This window comes from Chinchilla lanigera, unplaced genomic scaffold (assembly GCF_000276665.1).
Source record: "Chinchilla lanigera isolate Chin_1 unplaced genomic scaffold, ChiLan1.0 scaffold00052, whole genome shotgun sequence".
NCBI lineage: Eukaryota > Metazoa > Chordata > Mammalia > Rodentia > Chinchillidae > Chinchilla > Chinchilla lanigera.
In genome coordinates, this window is record NW_004955453.1 from 483,544 (window position 1) to 502,181 (window position 18,638).

The 18,638-nt window shown below is 49.1% G+C and overlaps 1 protein-coding gene across 1 annotated transcript in view; it reads left to right on the forward strand.

Moving 5' to 3' along the window:
* Window positions 1-18,638, forward strand: part of Asb18 (ankyrin repeat and SOCS box containing 18) — a gene marked incomplete in the record, with an annotated part of 60,848 nt that overhangs the window by 23,260 nt on the left and 18,950 nt on the right. Inside the window, 1 exon segment of the mRNA XM_013519996.1 lies at window positions 18,558-18,638. Within this exon segment, the coding sequence (XP_013375450.1) occupies window positions 18,558-18,638 (81 nt within the window).

Below are 18,638 nucleotides of genomic sequence, written 5' to 3' on the forward strand. Positions count from 1 at the left end.
GCCCGCCCGCCGCCCGCCCGCGGGGAGCAGCGCTGATTGCGCGGGCGCCACGCCGGGTAATGAGCGCTGATCACCCCGCGGCCGCGCTGGGGAATGCTAAAAGGCCACTGGCGGGTTGGAGGCTGAAAAATTAGGGTTTTTAATGATAATTTTATGCAGAATAATTGTCGCAGTGTGACATAAATGGTTAGCTCCTCGGGCGGGGGCTGCGGGGCTGCGGGAAGCGGAGCCGTGCGGGGCAAGGCGGCCCAGGGTCCGGGTCGGCGGGTCCTCCGGGTCGGAATTGGGGGGACCCCGGTCTGGGTCGTCGAGTCCCCCGGGGGTACGGGTCGGCGGGGCCCCGGGTCTGGGTCAGGCAGGTTCCTGGGTTCTGGTTCGGCGGATCCCCGGGAGTCCGGTCGGGCAGGTCCCTGGGTTCCAGATCTGCAGGTACCCCGGGGTCTGGATCGGGCGGGTCCCTGGCCTCTGGTCGGAGGGTCCCCTGGGTCCTTCTCCAGGGCGGTCCAGAGCCTGCAGGCCGCGTCGTTGTGCGGCATTCGTGTTCGGCTTCTCGCTTGCACCGTGTCCCCCTGACTGCTCCGTCTGAATGTTCCATTCCCTGCTACGGGCTGTCATGGTTCGGCCTCCTTTCTGTGAGGATTTAGTTTTTAAAAAGCACCTGGAACACGGTGGCGTCACCCTGGCTGTTCCCTCAGCAACTTCGCGAAGTTTCCTGGCTCTCCAGATCGCGAGGGCAAGGGCGGCCGCCACCCCAAAGCAGCGCCCCGAGCTCGGAGTGGGCACCCGAGGGCCCGCAGGCCCCGCCTGTCTTGAGGATGGCTGATGGAAATAGTTTGATGGTGTTGTTTTAAAGAAGCGTTATCAAGGCGTGAATAGCATAGGGTTACTGGCTTCGCCTGGTGAGGCGCCGTTTCTCAGCAATTTCTAAAACTGTAGGTCAATAGACTGTACTTTTTTCCTCCACCCGCTGCGGAGGACGGGACCCACAGTCTGGAGCACATTGGCGCTGAGCTCCACCCCAGCCCAGTGCACTCTTTTGTCTGCTTCCCCCTCCCCCAGTATAAGTATTCTGAGATTAGGCCATGCGGTTGTGAGTATCCAGTTTACCCTTTTTAACTGCTGAGTAATATTCCATGGTATGGATGTACCACAGTATGCCTACCCAGTTGAACAATATCTGTTTCCTTTCTAGTCCAGTTTGGGGCTATTATGCATAAAACTTCTGTGAACATTCTAGCACTTCGTATGAGCATATGCTTTCATTTCCTGGGGATAAATAAATATCCAGGATTGGGATGGCTGAATCGTAGGATTAAGAAGGTCTCCTCTAAGGAGCTGCTGAAGTTGTGCTGTTTTTCATTCCCACCAGCCGTGCCCCGTTATTCTTCCTGGTTCCCATCCTCAGCCTTTAAATGAGGGCGTTCCAGCAGGTGTGTGGAAGTGGTTCATCATGGGTCCGACCTGCATTTCCTAATGACTGACAGGCGTCTTCCCACTCACTCCTTTGCCACCCCTGTATCTTCTTGACCGTCTGCTCAGATCTTTCCAAAGCTGGGTTTTTTCATTAGACTTTGAGCTTGCTTTCTACCTTCTAGGTACACGTGCCTTGTCACATACTAACAAGTGTCATCCCCCAACTTCCGGCCGGTACTTTCCTCTCTTCACTGTCTGTGGAAGAACACAAGTGCTTCGTTCCGATGGAGACCACTCATCAAGTGTTTTTCTCTTCAGATTGTATTGGGCTATTGTACCTACAACTCTGCCTATCCCAAGCTTATAGTTTTACATTTTTACATGGATGTCTGTATGGATTCAGCCACCCAGCATCATAACTGCCAGGTTGTCTGGGAATAACCCTGGCCAATTTTCCGGGCTAGTTTCCCAGGAATCTATAAATAGGCAAAACCACTACGGGAGTGTAGGGAGCTCTACGACTGGACCCAGCTCTAGAGACGTGTCTAACTAAACCAGACACATTCCAGCTAGGACAAAGTCACGTTTGTCCCAACCGGTAAATACTCCCCTCTCTCTGACCCAAATCTTAAGGACCCTGCTGGTCCTGCTGCCACCAGGACCAGGCTTGGATCAGTTAAGTCCTCCAGAAAACTGCACTCTGCAATCCTAGATCGGTCTGTCTCTCTTTGCTGTCACAGGGCCGTGGGCTGGTCCTCATACACTAGGACTAGGATGTTCCAAAGCAAATCTCGGCCGTGCTCAGTTACTTTCTATGGTGTGGTGTGGGGTATAGATTGAAGCATTTGGGGTTTGGGGGTTTTTGGTGCTGCTGCTGCTGCTGCTGCTGCTGTAGCAGATGGATTACAGCTATCCCAGCCACGTTCATCAAAAATCCCTTCCTTTCATGGCAAGTTCCCTTAGCACTTTGTCAAAGATCAGTTGACTTGGGGAGGCCGAGCAGGAGGATCACGGCCCACCCTGAGAAACTTAGTGAGACCGTGTCTCAAATTCTAAAAAATTTTAAAAAGGACAGGAGATGTGAAGGCCCTGGGTTTACTCTCCAATATTTTAAAAAATATGTATTACATGTAATATACATGTATTACACATAATATGTATGGAATACGTAACATACATGTGGGCTTATTTCTGGATGCTTGTCAAGTGCGCAGAAGGCAGAACAAGGTCTTATAATTCAACTGTAAAGACAGAACGAGCCACTTTCCTACGTAAACCCTGAAAGGAAGAACAGCCGGAGTCTCAGCTCCGCATGGTCCTTGTCCCGCACACCAAGGGCAACACCCAAACAAAAGAGGCTGGGGGGTGGCCGCGTGACGAAGGCTGCCCCACTGCTGAGCAGCTGACTCCAGGCTTGCACTGAGCAGTTCAGGGCCCGTGGCTGCAGTATGAGGAGGTGAGGCAGGGAGCCCCATGGCCCCTCAGAACCCGGAAGATGACAGAAAACTGTCACCGGACAGCCTCCCCAGAGACACAAGGAGACCAATGGGCAGCGGCAGGATGACTGGGTGCTGCGCCAAGCTGCAGATCCAGGGGCTCACATCTGTGCTGTGTGGCCTACATGGATACATGCACGGTAGCAGAGTGCCACGGAAGAGCCACCCGCCCCTGGTGTGTTTCTGTACTGACACCATGCTCTCTTGGAGTCTTTATAATCAATCTTGAGGTCAGGCCACATAAACTCTTAAGTGCTGTTCTTATTTTCAGAGTTGTTTTGGCTATTCTAGCTCATGTGCTTTTCCGTATGGATTTTAGATGCAATTGGTCAGTTTTTCTATGAAACAGCCTACTGCATTTTGATTGGGGCTGCCATGAACGTATAAGTCAATTTGAGGAGAAATGACATTGTAAAAAATCTGAGACTTGAGTCAGGCGCGGTGGTGCACACTTATAATCCCAGCACTTGAGAGGGTGAGGCAAGAGGATTGCTATAAGTTCAAGGCCAGCCTAGACTCAAAAAAAAAAAAAAAACTGAGATTTCCAACCCATGAATATTTTATACTAATCCATTTATTTAGGATCTCTTTCATTTCCCTCAGTTATTTTGTATAGTTTCAGGTGCTCAGTTTACATACGTTTTGTACGATTTATCTCTAATGATTTTATGTTTATACCATTGTAAGTAGTACTGTTTCAATTTCAATTTCTGGTTCTGTGTATGTACTATATACAATTGATAATTACTGTGTATTAATCTTGTATCCTGCAACCTTGCTAACTCATGAATCATTCCAGTAGCTTTTCATAAAAGCGATAGGATTTCTATGTAGGCAATCCGTATCTAAAAATAAAAAGCCCTACTTCTTTTGTGCTCCGGATGCCTCCTTTCACTTCTTCTTGCCTCACTGCACTGACCACAACCTCCAGTTCAGTGCTGAGTAGACGTGCTCAGAGCAGATAATTTTCCTGTTCCTGAACTTGGAGGAAAGCACTGAGTCCTTCACCATTAAGTATGAAATCAGATGCGGTGGCTTTGTAGATTCTCTTTCTCAAATATAGAGAGCTCCTTTGTATTCTTACTTTGTTGACAGGTGCACTATGAATGGATATTTAATTCTCTTAAATGCTTTTTTCTACATAGATGGAGATGATCATATGGTGTGTTTGGGGATGTTTTAATAGAATGACTCACACCAATTGATTTTTAAATGTTAAACCAACTTTGCATTTCTGGGATAAATGACACTTAGTCATGAAGTATTATCTTTTTTTATATAACGTTGGGTTTGATATTCTGAGATTTCTTCAATATCTGTATTTATTCTCATGACATATATTTTTCTATAGTTTTTTGTGTTCTTTTTGTCTGGTTTTGATATCAGAGTAATGCTGGCCTCAATGATGATTTGAAAAATGTTCTCTCCTATTCTATATTCTGGAAGACCTTAAACTGTTCCTAGCCAGGCATGGTGGCACACGCCTGTAATCCCAGCACTAGGGAGGCTGAGGCAGGAGAATCATTGAGAGTGTAAGACCAGCCTAGGCTACAAAGTGAGCTCAAGGCCAGCCTGAAGTACATAGTAAGACTCTGTCTCAAAAAGACACACACACACACACACACACACACTGTTCCTAAATGGAACAGTTCACCAGTGAAGCCACCTGAGTGTAGAATTTAATTTGTGAGTGGTTTTTAACTACAAGTTCTATTTCTTCACTAGATACGGAGTTCCTCAGGTTGTTTCTTTCTGAGTGAGATTTCATAGTCTGTATTTGTATTTCTTTCAGCTAAGTTGTCAAATTTATTGTCATAAAGCCCGCTGTCATTATCCTTCGAATAGCTGTAGAATCTGTAGTACTGCCACCTCTCTGGTTCGTGATTTGGAACTTCCCCCATGCTCTAGTCTTGCTTTTAGTTTCATGGTTTTTCACTATTGTTTTTGTTTTCTATTTCACTGATTTCCATCGTGGTCTCTGTTATTTTCCTTTGTTTACACTGAGTCTCATTTTCTCATCTTTTTCTGATTTCTTAAAGTGGAAGCGAGTGTTACTGATTTGAAGTTTTCTCACTTTTGAATATGGACTTTTAGTGCTAAGCATGTCCCTTCCCTGCTACTTTAGCTAAGTTCCACAGATATTCATCTGTTGTGATTTTAGTTTCAATCAGTTAAAAATACTTTTGAATTTCTCTTTTTAATTTTTCTTTCAATTGGGGTTATATTAAAGTATGTTATTTAGTTTCCAAATATTAGGGGATTTTCCAGATACTGTATCTTTTGGATCGAGGCAGGATCTCACAGATTAAGGAAGGATTGCCACAAGTTTGAAGTGGCATGGGCTACAGAGCGAGACTCTGTCTCTACACAGACCAAACAAAACAAAAACAACATGTGTTCATTATCTCACGTTTTCTGTGGGCCAAGAGTTTGGCCATGACTTAGGTGGACTGTCTGCTTCTGAATCTCCTGCAAGACTGCGTTTCAGGTGATAATGACGCCTGGGGTGTAATCTGAAAGGCCAGCTGGGCAGGAATCCACTGCCACGCCCATACGGCCACTGGCAGAATTCAGTTCTAGGACTGTTGGGCTGAGTGTCTCAGTGTCTTGCTGGGTACCCATTGAAGAATGTCTTCAGTTCCTTGTTGTCCTCGTCTGTTCTTGCTGCTGTCACAAAATACCTTATATGGGTAACTTACAAATAATAGAAATTTATTTCTCACTGTTCTGGAGGCTGAGATGTCCGAGATCAAGGCACCAGCAGATACAGAGTCTGGTGGGGGCCTGTTCTCTGCTCCCAAGATGGCGCCCTACTGCCGCATCTTCACATGAAAGAAGACAGGATGGAAGGAATGAACTTACTCCCTCAAGCTGTTTTATAAGGATGCTAATTCAGTCTGGCCTAATTACTTCACACACACACACACACACACACACACACACACATGCATTTAGTACTATTACACTGAGTATGAAGTTCCACTGTGAATCATGGAGGGACACAAACATTCCAACCACAGCCCCCCCGAGCCCTCAGCAGAGTCTCCGGAACACTGCCCACTTAGCCCCCATGGACGGTTTAAAGCATTTGGGTTTTTTTGTTTAGAGGCTTGTTGGTTTGCTGTTGCTGTTGCTACTGTTGCAGCTGGATTACAGCTATTCCAGCAATGTTTGCCAAAAGTCCTTTCCTAGGGGCTGGGGATTTAGCTCAGCAGCACAGCACCTGCCTGGCAAGAGCAAGGTCATGAGTTCAATTCCCAGTACCAGAAAAAAAAAAGTCCTTTCCTTTCTTCACTCAGTGGCATTTGCACTTCTCTGTGAGTTATGCTGCACCAGCCCTTGCCTCCGCTCTCAAAATATTGCAGTTTTGGGGGAGAGGAAGGTCACCCTACAGCACAGCCACACACAGGACCAGGTGTCTGCAGAATATACATGTGCGGAGTGGGCAAAGCTGTGGGCTGGTGGATTTCCAGTGGAAATTTCTAAGACATAAAGTAGCATCATCTCTATTAAAGGATAGAAGCCACTCAGATAAATTATTGAAGTCTCTCGACATACTAAGACTAAAATAATTAGTCAATCGAATATTGACCACATTCCATTTTGAGCGTGTTTTTATACCATAGACCGTAACATCCACAAGTGCCTGTTTTAGCCCATGGAACTGAAGTAAACCCTCACCTGAACCACGATCCCCACACTTACTACCTGTGTCACTACCGACAAAGCACTTAGTTGTTCTCCATCTCAGTAAAAGAGGAGTAACAAGGATGCCAACCTCAGGGGATGTTTTGAGGATTAAGTGAATTACTATCGGTAGAATGCTTGGTCACGCACTTGGCAGATGGTAAGAATTATGTAGGTGTTGACTCTGATTCCTGAAGTCTTGTCTGCAATCACTGTATTTGTTTTTGGGGGGCTGCAACAGTATTTCATGACTTAAAATTAATCTTAGACCTTGTTTCTTTCTTGTATCTCCACACTTGTTGGACATCTATGATTTATGATCTACTTGCTATAATATCCTTAGTCAAGAACATAACTGATAATTTTAGCACATTCCTGCAGAAAATGTAGCCTGGTTGAAGATATTCCACATTTAAGCATATATTATGCCCCACACCCCAAAAGCCTGCCCATATTTCTTTTCTCTTGTTCAGATTTAAGTTTAGAAAACTTGAAGGCAACGTGATATTCTAGAGTGGGTCCTAGAACAGAACGTGCACAATAGTGGAACTGCTAAAATCCAAATAATGCCTGCCGGTTAGCGCACTGTACTGCACCAATGTTAATCTCTTAATTTTAACAAATGGATCATAATATGAGACACTAACTTGAGGGGAAGCTGGATAAAGCATATTTGGAAGCTGTACTACTTCACACCTCTGCTGTAAGTCCACGAATCCTTACCACATACCTTAGAATAATCCAGCAAGCTCACCTCTGGATGGCACAAGGAGCCGAGGCCACGGCACAGCATTAGAGCTACTAGTGTCTGAGCTACCCTCTAGAAACTTCATTTCCAGGCTTCAGCTGGGTTTTCAGGACTCATAGGAACTCATACAGGTCTAGGACGTTGTTTAATAAAGACTTCGAAAATGTCTTTGTATTCAAGTGGGATTTTTAATCCCGTATCATCCGTCTTCCTCTTGCTCCCCGCCCCCATCCTTCCTTTTGCCTCATTTCCTGTGTTCCTCTGAATCCTTCCCTTTGTTTCATGAATCTTGATTCATTTAAACCCTGGTGATTGTGGAAAAGTTTAAGTCAAGCGATGAATAAAACAGAGAAGAGGCAGAGCTGTGAAACAGCCAGCTTAGAGCCCCGTGCGTCTCAATGATTATAACGGAGGGAGCCGGGGGTGCCACTGAACACCTCCACAATAACACAGCCAACTGCCTTGAAGGATGAAAAGTTAATAGATGTCAGAAAGGACTTGAGGGTTCATCCGGGCTTTTCAGCTCTAAAGAGTCCCCTAAAGTTAGACTCTGAGGAGGTCTGGCTTCGGGGAGTATAAACATTATCACTTTGACAAGAAAGAGCTACTTTCCCTGGAATCTTTTTGTACATAGTAGATTTTAGGTCATCCTTAATTTTTTTACCTCACAATAGAGAGGGGGGTCGTTGACCTACATACAGAGTCATTTCATTTTCGCACTCTGATGACAATTGTCTCCACACCTAAGGGACCCAGCTCCGCTCCAGCCCCTTTCAGCTGGCAATTCTCCCTGGGCACAGGACTTTTACACCTTTGAGTGTCTGAGTTCCTGGGATTTAAAAAAAAAATGATCTGTGCTTCCTTCCAACCAGCAAGCTTCAGAATTCAGAATTCAACACACTAAAAGGAATATCGGAGCTTTAATCTAGGAGCTTTTGAAGAGATTTTCCCAAAAAGAAAAGTTCAGTAAAGTTACTCCGTTCACATTAGTAGCTTGCATGCCAGCCTCGCCCTATTTATTACCACAAAATCCTCTCCTTGACCCCTTTTTTTTTCATTCCGAAATAATTAAAATGAGAAGAGAATCTGTTGAGTTCCAGTTCTTTTTCTCATCTGTAGCTGTCTTGATTTAAGCAAAAGTCAGGACTACTTGCTTCCTGCGTGGACTTCTTTGTACCAGTTGTATCAATTCAATGAAATGGAAAATAATTCATGAGCTGGGGCTGTGAAAGCAGCTAATTGCCTTAGGGGAAAGTAAACGTCACTGAAGAAAATCAACAGACGATTCTTTTCTAGTTCTGACCCTATAGGTTGAAGTCTCGGCAGAGAGAAATGACCTGCAGCTCTTTCCCAGTCTCCACAGCCATCGGTTCTAGGACCCCCCAGGTACCGATATCTGTGATGCTCACGTACTTCCTATAAAATGGTGTAGGGTTTGCACGTAAACTACACATGTCCTCTCACATACCTGACGTCCTCTCTAGAAGACTGGTAATACCTAACACCATGTGAACGCTGTGTAAATAACTGTTATACCATCTTGGTTGCAGAATAATGTCCAGGGAAGATGTCTGCACACACTCCTTTCAGATGTAATTCTTTTTTGTCTCTTTGAAACAGAGTCTTACTATGCAGTTCAGGCTGGCCTTAAACTCACTTTATAGCCCAGGATGACCTCAAACTCCCAGTGATCCTCCTGCCTCAGCCTCCTGAGTGCTGGGATTACAGGTGTGTGGCAGATGCAATTGTTTTGAATATCTTTAATCCACAGTTGGTTGAAACTGGATACAGAATGATGGATATGGAGGATTGGCTGTGTTACTTTCTCTGCAGCACAAAAAGCAAAAAAACAAAAACAAAAAAAAAAAAAAAAGAGCTACACTCTGGTCAGTATCTGAGCAGGGGTAACTGTTCAGATCCCTCACTCCAACCCTGGAAGCCTCCAGAAACCAGCGGGAGGTTTACCTTCTTGAGATGCCAGGCTCATGAACTCCAATCTAGAAAACAGCCCACTCCTTCTGCACCCCAGGTGAGTGCTCAATTCATTCCTCAAGTGGAAAGCAGAAGACACAGCTTGTCCAGCAGGCAGACAAAGCACTGAAGAAGTCCTGCAGGAAAAATTCTCAGAGGAGCGGCCCCCTGGGAGGACTTAATACTTAAGATAATTTAGTGTGTTCCTGAGCATTTGCATATTTTCTACTACAGTCTTCCCAAGCCTGCACAACCTGCTCCTCCCCATTCTACAGGTCCCCATTTATGGGTTCAGGGAGACCGGAGCCTTGCCAGGAAGATGGCACACATTAGGCGTGGCCAGCCAAGACCTGAGCCCACGTATGGTGAGAGCAGGGCAGAAAGGTCACCTCGGCCCTATGAGCCTTTTTTTAAAAAGCTGCCTCTCATCAAACATGGCTTCACTTATCCCTCACCATGAACTTCTGAACGTGTTCTAGATTTCTTGCCTCCCTGCCCCTGATGGCATCCCAGGCAGATTTCCTCAGCTCCCTAGCTACTTCAAAGCCAGTCCAGACCAAATCAAAGCTTTTCCCTCCAGACGTGAGCTTTGATTAGACACTTGCTGAGAGATACACAGACAGCCAATAAGCCAACATGCGGGTGCTCAGCATCATCATTCGTCAGAGGAACACAAGTCAAAGCCACAGGGAAGCATTCGCCATGCCATCCATGGCACAAAACGAACTATAAAAACCAGACAACACTAAGTGCTGACAAGAACATGGGACAATAAGATCTCGCACACATTGTCTCCAGGTGTGTAAATGACATCGTCTATTTGGGAAACATTTTGGCAGTTTCTTTCCCTAATTTCTTTCTCAGTGAGTTTGTTGTTCGTGTACAGGGATGCTATTGATTTTTGAGTGTTGACTTTATATCCAGCTACACTACTGAATTTGCTTATTAAATCTAGCAGTTTTTAGTGGAGTTTTTGGGGTCTTCTATGTAGTGTATCATGTCATCTGCAAATAATGATAATTTAACTTCTTCCCTTCCTATCATTACTCTTTTCATTCGTTTCTCTTGTCTAATTGCTCTGGCTAAAATTTTCAGGACTATGTTGAATAAGAGTGGAGACAGTGGACATCCTTGTCTTGTTCCTGATTTTAGGGAGAACCCTTTCAGTTTTTGTCCATTTAGAATGATGTTGGCTGTTGGTTTGTCATAGATGGCTTTTATCAGATTGAGATAAAGCCCATCTATTCTAATTTTCTGTAGTATTTTTATTATGAATGAGTGTTGGACTTTGTCAGAAGCTTCTTCTGCATCTACTGAGATGATCATACAATTTTTGTCCATGGTTCTGTTAATATGGTGTATTATGTTTATTGATTTACATATGTTGAACCATCCCCACATCCCTGGGATGAATCCCACTTGGCCATGGTGTATATTCTTCTTGATGATGTGCTGCATTCTGTTCACCAGTATCTTATTCAGGATTTTTGCACCTATTTTCATTAGGGAGATTGGCTTGTAATTCTCTTAGTCAGGTCTTTCTCTGGTTTTGTTATCAGGGTAATGCTTGCTTCCAGGAATGAATTTTGGAGTACTGCTTCCCTTTCAATATCATCAAAGAGTTTGAGAAGTAGTGGTGTTAGGTATTCTCTAAATTTCTTGTAGAATTCAGCAATGAATCCATCAGGGCAACAGTTTCTTATAATCATATAACTACCTTCAATTTCACTTCTAAGTATTTACCTAAGAAAAATGAAAATTGGGGCTGGGGATATAGCTCAGTGGCACAAGCGCCTGCCTTGCAAGCGCAAGGTCCCAAGTTCAACTCCCCGTACCAAAAAAAAAAAAGAAAAATGAGAATGAAGGTCCATAAGAAAAGCTACACAAAAGGTCCATAGCTGATCTATTTTAATAGTCAAAAAGCAGAAGTACCAAACATCCATCACAAGGTGAGGTCTACCTATACAATGGACTCTGACTCAGCAATTTAAAAAAAAAGCAAATGACTTCCTGTGTGCCTGCAGCAGTAGGAACAAATGTCAGAAACACCATGTTGAGCAAAAGAAGCCAGATGCAAAAATGCAGAAAATTCTAGAAAAGACGAAATTATTCCATGGTGACAGAAATCAGAGCAGTGGTTGGCATGGGATGGGCACTGAGTGGTATTGAATGCAAGGGGGCTCCTTGGCAAGATGGAAACATTCCACATCTTCAGGAGCTTGGCCTCAGCTGACACCTGGTAAATTTTCACTTCTCAGTCACCTCTATGGTCTGGAGGTGTTCTGGCTCCACTTCACCCTGGTCATTAATAGCTGCTAATTATCTTGCTGCTTTCTACCCTTCCCAATTTTTTAGAGACCCTGCTGAGGAAAACCTTTCCCAGCACTGGCCTTCCAGCCAGAGCAGTTCTGTCTTCTCTCCGCCCTCTTGGGTCCTCCTGTAGCCGCAGAGCCTGTAGCCCAGGAAACCATCACCATGACACCTGCTGGGCATCATACAGCAGAGCTGTTTGCTGCTCAGTCCTTGCCTCTCAAGTCAGGCCAAGCATAAGACCACCCAACACCCAGTGGCGTCACTGCCTGCCACGCCACAGGCACCACGGCAATGGGAAATGGTCTTTGGATCCGCCTCTGAGGGTAGATCTTCCCAGACACACCATTCAGGTGACCCTCTACCACCTCAGGCTTGAGGGCCCTAAGTTACCACTCTCAGGGACAAACCGAGGGGGGTCGGTTAGATCCTGGTGATAACGCAGGTGTCTCAAGCTTATAGCAAACTCACGTTAGGTTTGCAGGGATGGGGTTGGGCTGGTTTTACTTTTCTTCTGTTTGTAACCTCTTCCCCAATTTTCCATTAGATGAGTCCCTATAAATAACTTTCTCATTGAGTGCCCCAAAAAGGGGAAATATTTTACATCTTGCTGATGTGTTGGTTACACAAATGAGTTGCCTTGTCAAAATTCACTGAACTGTACTTCGTAAGACCGTGCCTTTCCCTGTATATAAATTTTGCTTTATTTTGAAAATGCATGCAATCTTTCTCTCATCCAACTCAAAGCTCCCCCTACCCGCGCTACATCTCCCTCCTTTTCTCTCCCTCCCACTCTGGGTCTCCTTCTTGTCACTTGTTGAGGAAGGGACATTGCTGAAGCTTCCAGAAGGCCAGCTGCTGGCTGCTGGCATGTGGGAGGATCAGTGGAGCAAATTTCTGAAATCTTGATCCCTAAATCATGTCTTGGTTGGCCAGGGTACAGGGTTCCATTTGCAAGCTGGGGATCATTTGCCCAAATATCATCCTCCCCCACAACTGTCCAACACTCCAGGAAGACATTAAAGGGCAGCCATCGGGCTGGAGCCCCGGATGCTGGAAGTGGCTGATCCGTTTCTCTGTCATCGCCCCGCATCCCCGAAGGCTACGTCCACTCATATCAGCCATTTCCTCTGCACACGCTTCTCCTGGCAGCCTCCTAGCTTAGCATTCCAGCAGAAAGGGAGATGGAAGCAAATATCGAACAGAAAGATGGGGATGGCAGGTCCCCAAGGAAAGCCTCAGCAGAAGGTCCAGGGAAATAACGTGGAACCACTCCTCCATCAAAGTCTCGGGGCTGTGGCTCCCCCGTCCTTCATTCCCAGCCAGCTGGGGAATCTACCCACAGAGGGAACCGGCTTCCAATGGCTTCATTAGGAAACACGGCTGTGTTTTCCTCGCAAGCCCCCTCCCCAGACAGACACCCGCAGCATCCAGACGGTCACGTCTGTCCCCGGTCCAACACCCAGCCTGCAGCTTCCTTCCCCTGGGACCATCTCCAGCCCATCTGCTTCCGTGTCCGAAGGAGCTGCAACAGTGATTCAACAGGACGAGCTCCTAGCATCCATCACCCTGCCACAGGACACGCTGCTTCACGTGACACCCTCCGTATGTCACCAGGCACTCCTCCCTGGCCACAGAAGGGCAGGCCAGGCTGTCCAGAGATTCCAGGGACCTCAGGAGGAGAAACTGCAGCCCTGGAGACAGATGCTTCTTAGTACTTCTCACAAAGAGCTTATAAGCAATGTCTCTTTCTCCTCCAAGAAAAAAAAACTTAAGTGAAATTTTCACCTTGAGCTTAGCCTTAATTTTAGTCCTTTGTCATCACTGTCGCGTGACTGACTCAGCAGTTGTGGAGTCATTCTGGTATCTCGTGGTGGCTGGCATTCACATCCCAAGCTGGAAGCATTGTGAGGTCAACATCACGTCCCAGGTCCCTACCCTCTAGACCACTGCTCAAACTTTGAATCTTCCTGGCGTGGTGGTGCACGCCTGTCATGCCAGCCCTCTGGTGGCTGAAGCAGGAGGATCACTGTGAGCTGGAGGCCAGACCAGGCTACATAGTGCGTTCAAGGCCAGCCTGCACTACATAGCAAGACCCTGTCTTTGATGACGGTGGTGACAAATGAAACTGAATCCACACCAACGCTGGAGAGAACTGATGCATGTCGCAGCCCTGCCGGGAGGACTGGGTAAGAGGCAATTCCCATGTCTGGCCCACAGCAGGATCTCAGGGTCCGGCCCATGTGTCTGTCCAGGACTTCTCAGGCAGGCTAAGAGCAGAGCACCTCGCCCTGCAGAAGCCACAGGGTGCACACTCTCTACTGGATGCACGAAAGAGTGAATGTGTGAGTGAAGAGCTCAGTGAGCACGTATGGAAAATGCCTCATGGGTAAACGTGGCTAAGTAGAAAAGGTGCGGCTTTCAGTGAAAGGTGATAGGAGTCTGCGGCTCCATCGTACCCCCTGGCACCACCACTGCATACGCCAGCCCCAGCGAGTTCATCCTGGGCCCTCGGGAGAACGCAGCAGGGCAGATGTGGCTGACTCAGGAGCCAGAGGGGGCAGCCCAGGCCTCCACTTTGCTGCTCCTGACTGCAGGGCCTCGTGTAAGCCATTGGGCTTCTTTCAAGCCTCAGTTTCCCTAAGTGCAAATTCCTCCTCCTATCACCGAGCTCCCGCACAGGGTGGATGGCAGCAGAGCATGGCCCGTGGGCTGTCTGTCTGTCTCCTCCTCAGGAGTGAATTAAAGTGACATTGACCCAACAGCCCTCAATGGCCCCGTGGCTATTCACTCCTGCCTTTGGGCCAAGTGTCTTTCTTGGTGCTGTCAAGCTTGGCCGGGTAGCAGCCGTCACCACAGTCCTCATCAAAGGCAGAGACAAGGCACAGAAGGGGGTGGGAGACCGTCTCCACCCCAGAGGCTGCTGAGAGCATACCACGTCCCCTAAATGTCTGTGAGATAGAGACAAGTGGTCCTGACATCTTCAGACGCTGCCCTTGGTGCCCGACAGACCTGTTCTGCACGGACCATGGGCCTACTTCCGCCTGTCTGTCAAAGTGCCAGGAAACCTGCTCACAGTCCCCGCTTGGAGTAAAGGGCTCAGCCCCTGCCAGCTCCTCACACAGGCCTGCTTTCCCCACTGGGCCATTTCTTCATCAGTGGGGACACATACACAGCACTGAAAGGGTAAACATGTTTATGGAAGGACCTGGGTCCCCAGTGGGGTCTGGGAGGTCCCCACTTCTCTGCCCGCTACTAATCACGCTGGGCTCCACTGTCCTCTCAGCATTGCCAGACCTGGGGCCCAAGGCTGCTGCTGCCACTAAACTCATTCATGAAAATGTCGAGCGTGTTCTGGCAGCCGGAAAAGCCAGGCTGACTTCCTCAGAGTCCTCAGGCTGCTCTGGGGCTGCTGGGGGTGCTCTGTGATTAACAATGTCTGTTGTGCTTATTTCAAACTGTCACTACGACTTGTTTTGGAAAAGTTGAGAATACAGGCAGGCAAAAAGGAAGTCAAAGCCCCCACAGGCCCGTCATCGGGAGAGGAAGGCACATTGCCCGTGCACACGCACATACGGATGGCTTTTTAAAATGGGACCACGCTCGTGAGATCCTGCTTTGTAGCCTGATGGCTCCACACAGCCACACACAGGTCCTTCCGTGCCATCCCGCAGACTCGCACGCCTTCATTTTTAATGACTGCCCAGAGCGGCTCACACAGACGTGCACTCGTCCATTTGTCCCCTTGATTTTCCTCGGGCCTCTGGTCCTGCACCAGAAACCAATGCCCACTGCAGGAAAGTGTGGGGGTTTAGGCGATTAGAAGCACTTCATTTAAAACAAGAAGAGCATCCGCAACCCTCTGGCGGGGAGGGGGCAGTGCCCCACCCTCCTGAGACAGCAACCTCGCCATTAGCCAGTTAGGCTGGGTCGTGGAAAAGAGGACTGGCTGTACCCCTAGTGGACGTCCTTGGGGGCTGAGATGCTTTTAAAAAATAATAGAAGGAAAGGTTTTGTAATTGTTTCTGAGGCTCAGTGGCAAAATGAGATGGAGCCCTTGATTTGTTACCTCCTGCTGCAAGTTCAAAATTCCTCCCAGAGAGGCGAGCAGGAAGCAGACTGAAGCGCTGATTGTAAAATTTGCATCCTCTTTTAGCTGGTTATCATCCCGAAGGACGTCGCGCATTACAGCCTCCTTGTCTGTAAGATCTTCCACCCGAGACCCACCACTTCTCGAGAGACTGACGACGCAGGGGTTAGAAAAACACCAAGGGGGTGAAGAACACTGGGGTCCTAGGAGGAGCACAGATGGACAGACGGAAGGGCAGCCACGGGCAGCGCCTCCTGGATGATCGGGTTCAGAGCCCTGCTAGGTAAATAGCGGGAAAAGGAGCAGCAACTTGAGGAAAGGCCGAACACTGTAAATTAACGAAATGCATTTGTTCAACACGCTTTTAAGGGAGGCTAGTAACGGGCTTGGCACCAGAGGCACTGAGAATCAGACATAAAAACCCCAAGTCCACACTCCGGGCGCCAACAGGGCAAGGCGACGAGATGCCAACAACCTGGGAGACATGGTGTGACAAGTGTCAGGCCGGGGCACACGCAGGCGAGGCACACACAGAGGTGTGGCCCTTCGGCCTGGCAGCACGGGGAAGGCTTGCCAGGGGAAGGACCATCGAGGGAGGCAGGCGTCCCGGGAAGAAAGCCTGCATACACAGAGCCCCGGCAGTAGGAAACGGCAGGGCGGTCCTAGGAGCCACCTGGACGGGAAACACTGAGCAACCGGGTGACCTTGGGAGGAGAAGCTGCTGAGGCCCCTGGGAGCTGGCATCCTGCGAAGGAGGGGCTTTATGCAGCCACAGGAGAAGCTGCTGGGTTAAAGCAGGCGCTGACTCACACTACCAAGACATTTTCTGGGAGACGGGGGTCTGGCCTGACGGAGTAGCCGGCAAAGAAGGAGACTTGTCACGCTGCAACAAGACGTGATCTGGCCTCGGAAGGGCTCGTGACAGCGGCAATGGAGGAAGGGAGCCATTCAAGGGACTATGAAAGAGGTGGTGCCAACCAGGTTCAGTGGCCAATTGCCACTGGGGTTAGGGGAGACAGGAGGACAGAGAAACACAAAGAGCAAGTCGCTGGCAGAACAAGGCCCCAGGGATGCCGATGGGGATGCCACACGGGCAGGTGATGGAAAGGGAGGACACAGGGCAGACTAGGAAACAATAGGCATGGAATAGATTCCGGCAGTGCTGAGACAGACTCATCTGCAGGAGGCAGGCAGGCACGGGAGTCCCTGGGGACCCCCACTCCACATGGAGCAGGAGTACACAGCCGAGAGGAGGATGGTAGGGTGGGAGGCAGGACTCCAGGACAGAGCACAGGCTCAGCACTGTACCAAAGAGCAAGGATGCTCCGCAGGCCCTTCCACCAGCCAGGTGACCACAGACTGAACCCTCTGAGACTGTGAGCCCGATTAAACCTCTTCTCCACTCCGTTGTGGACACCAGGTATTTTGTTTTATCTTGGAGGAAATGACCAGTACAGTGAGGGATAAGGAGCTGGCCTTCAACAGTGAAAATCAGGAATTAACTGAAGGAGCCATGGCCGGCTGAGACAGAGGCTAGTCTCCAGGACAGCAGCGCCCTCCCACAGGGCTCATCAGATAGGTAGAGGTCAGGTAGAGGAGGGCTCTGGGGTGCTCCAGATCTGGCCATGCTCCCCTCAGTTCCAGCAGGAGACCTGTAACACTCCACCAAAGGACAGTGACAGCAGCAACAGGGGAAGGGAGCCGCTGAGAAGAGTGATTACAGTGCTGCCCAGGAAGGAAGAGAAGCCAGGACAGGCTGGGACATTCGGGGACAAGGGCTCGGGGCTACAAAAGTAGTGGTGACTGGGGGCAGCCGGCACCAGCGAGCGAGAGGGGCTGGGGACTGCGGTCTGAATCAGCCGGCTGGAGCGTCAGGCACCAGGCCTGGAGCAGTGTAGGGTCAGCACTGTGCAGGTGATGCAGAGGCAGGTGGCCAAAGTGTCCATGGAGAACAAGGGCTATCGGACCGGAGGAAGGTCAGCAACTGCCCCCACTCTCAGGTTGGGGCCGACAGAGCTGCCCACTGGGTGCCTGGCCATGAGGTCCAGTGTGCGCCCGCCTGGCCAGCTGCCACCCTCTGAGTGCCAGCTGAGGTTCTGGGGAGGCTGCCATCCAGGACAGTCTTGGGTCCAACCCGTGAAGCTGGAAGACCCCGCACCAAGGGGAGACTGCAGTCCCCTACAGGGACCCAGAAGCCCCAAAAGTCTGGTGGAGGATTTGAGCCCAGCCAAAATCCAGTCTGATCAGAAGAGTCTGGAATACAGGGACCCCGTTAGGGATGGTGTGTCCCCCTCATGTTGGGAGAGCTGCCTGAGGATTCTGGGGTGAGTCAGTGGCGGAGGGACACTGACTCTTCCCAGGAGAGCAAGGCCAGCTGCCTCCCACAGTCCCCGAAGCCAAGCCTTTTCCCGGAAAAGCACAGGGCCCTGAGAAGGGCCTGGCCCTCCAGGAGGCTGCCTAGAGCGCCAGGCAGCCGTCCGCACTGCTCCGCCCACACCACCTTCCCAAGTGGTTCGGATGCGTCTTGCCTTGTAACTCTGAGTTCTTAGGAGGTGTCGCTGGCGCTCTCTGCCACTCCTAACCTGCGGAGCTCGAACCCCGACACACACGGTGCTTGCCATAATCTTACCTTTCCCCGGCCCAACTGGAACTCCTGTGACCTTGGGGCAGGAGCCCCAAATGCACGCCTTTCTCTCGGGGTCGCCCTCGACATTTAAGTGGGGTAACTCACCCCATAAATGCCAGCCATGGGGCAGTGGGTCAGGGGTGCAGGGAGTGGGTGCTGTGCCCAGGCCGTCACCCACCTCGGTGCCTACCTCGGCCTCCCCGCAGGTGTGCACAGGCGCTGCTGGAGTATGGCGCCTCGGTGCAGCGAGCTGGGGGCGCGGGCCAGGACACCCCTCTGCACGTGGCGGCGCAGCTC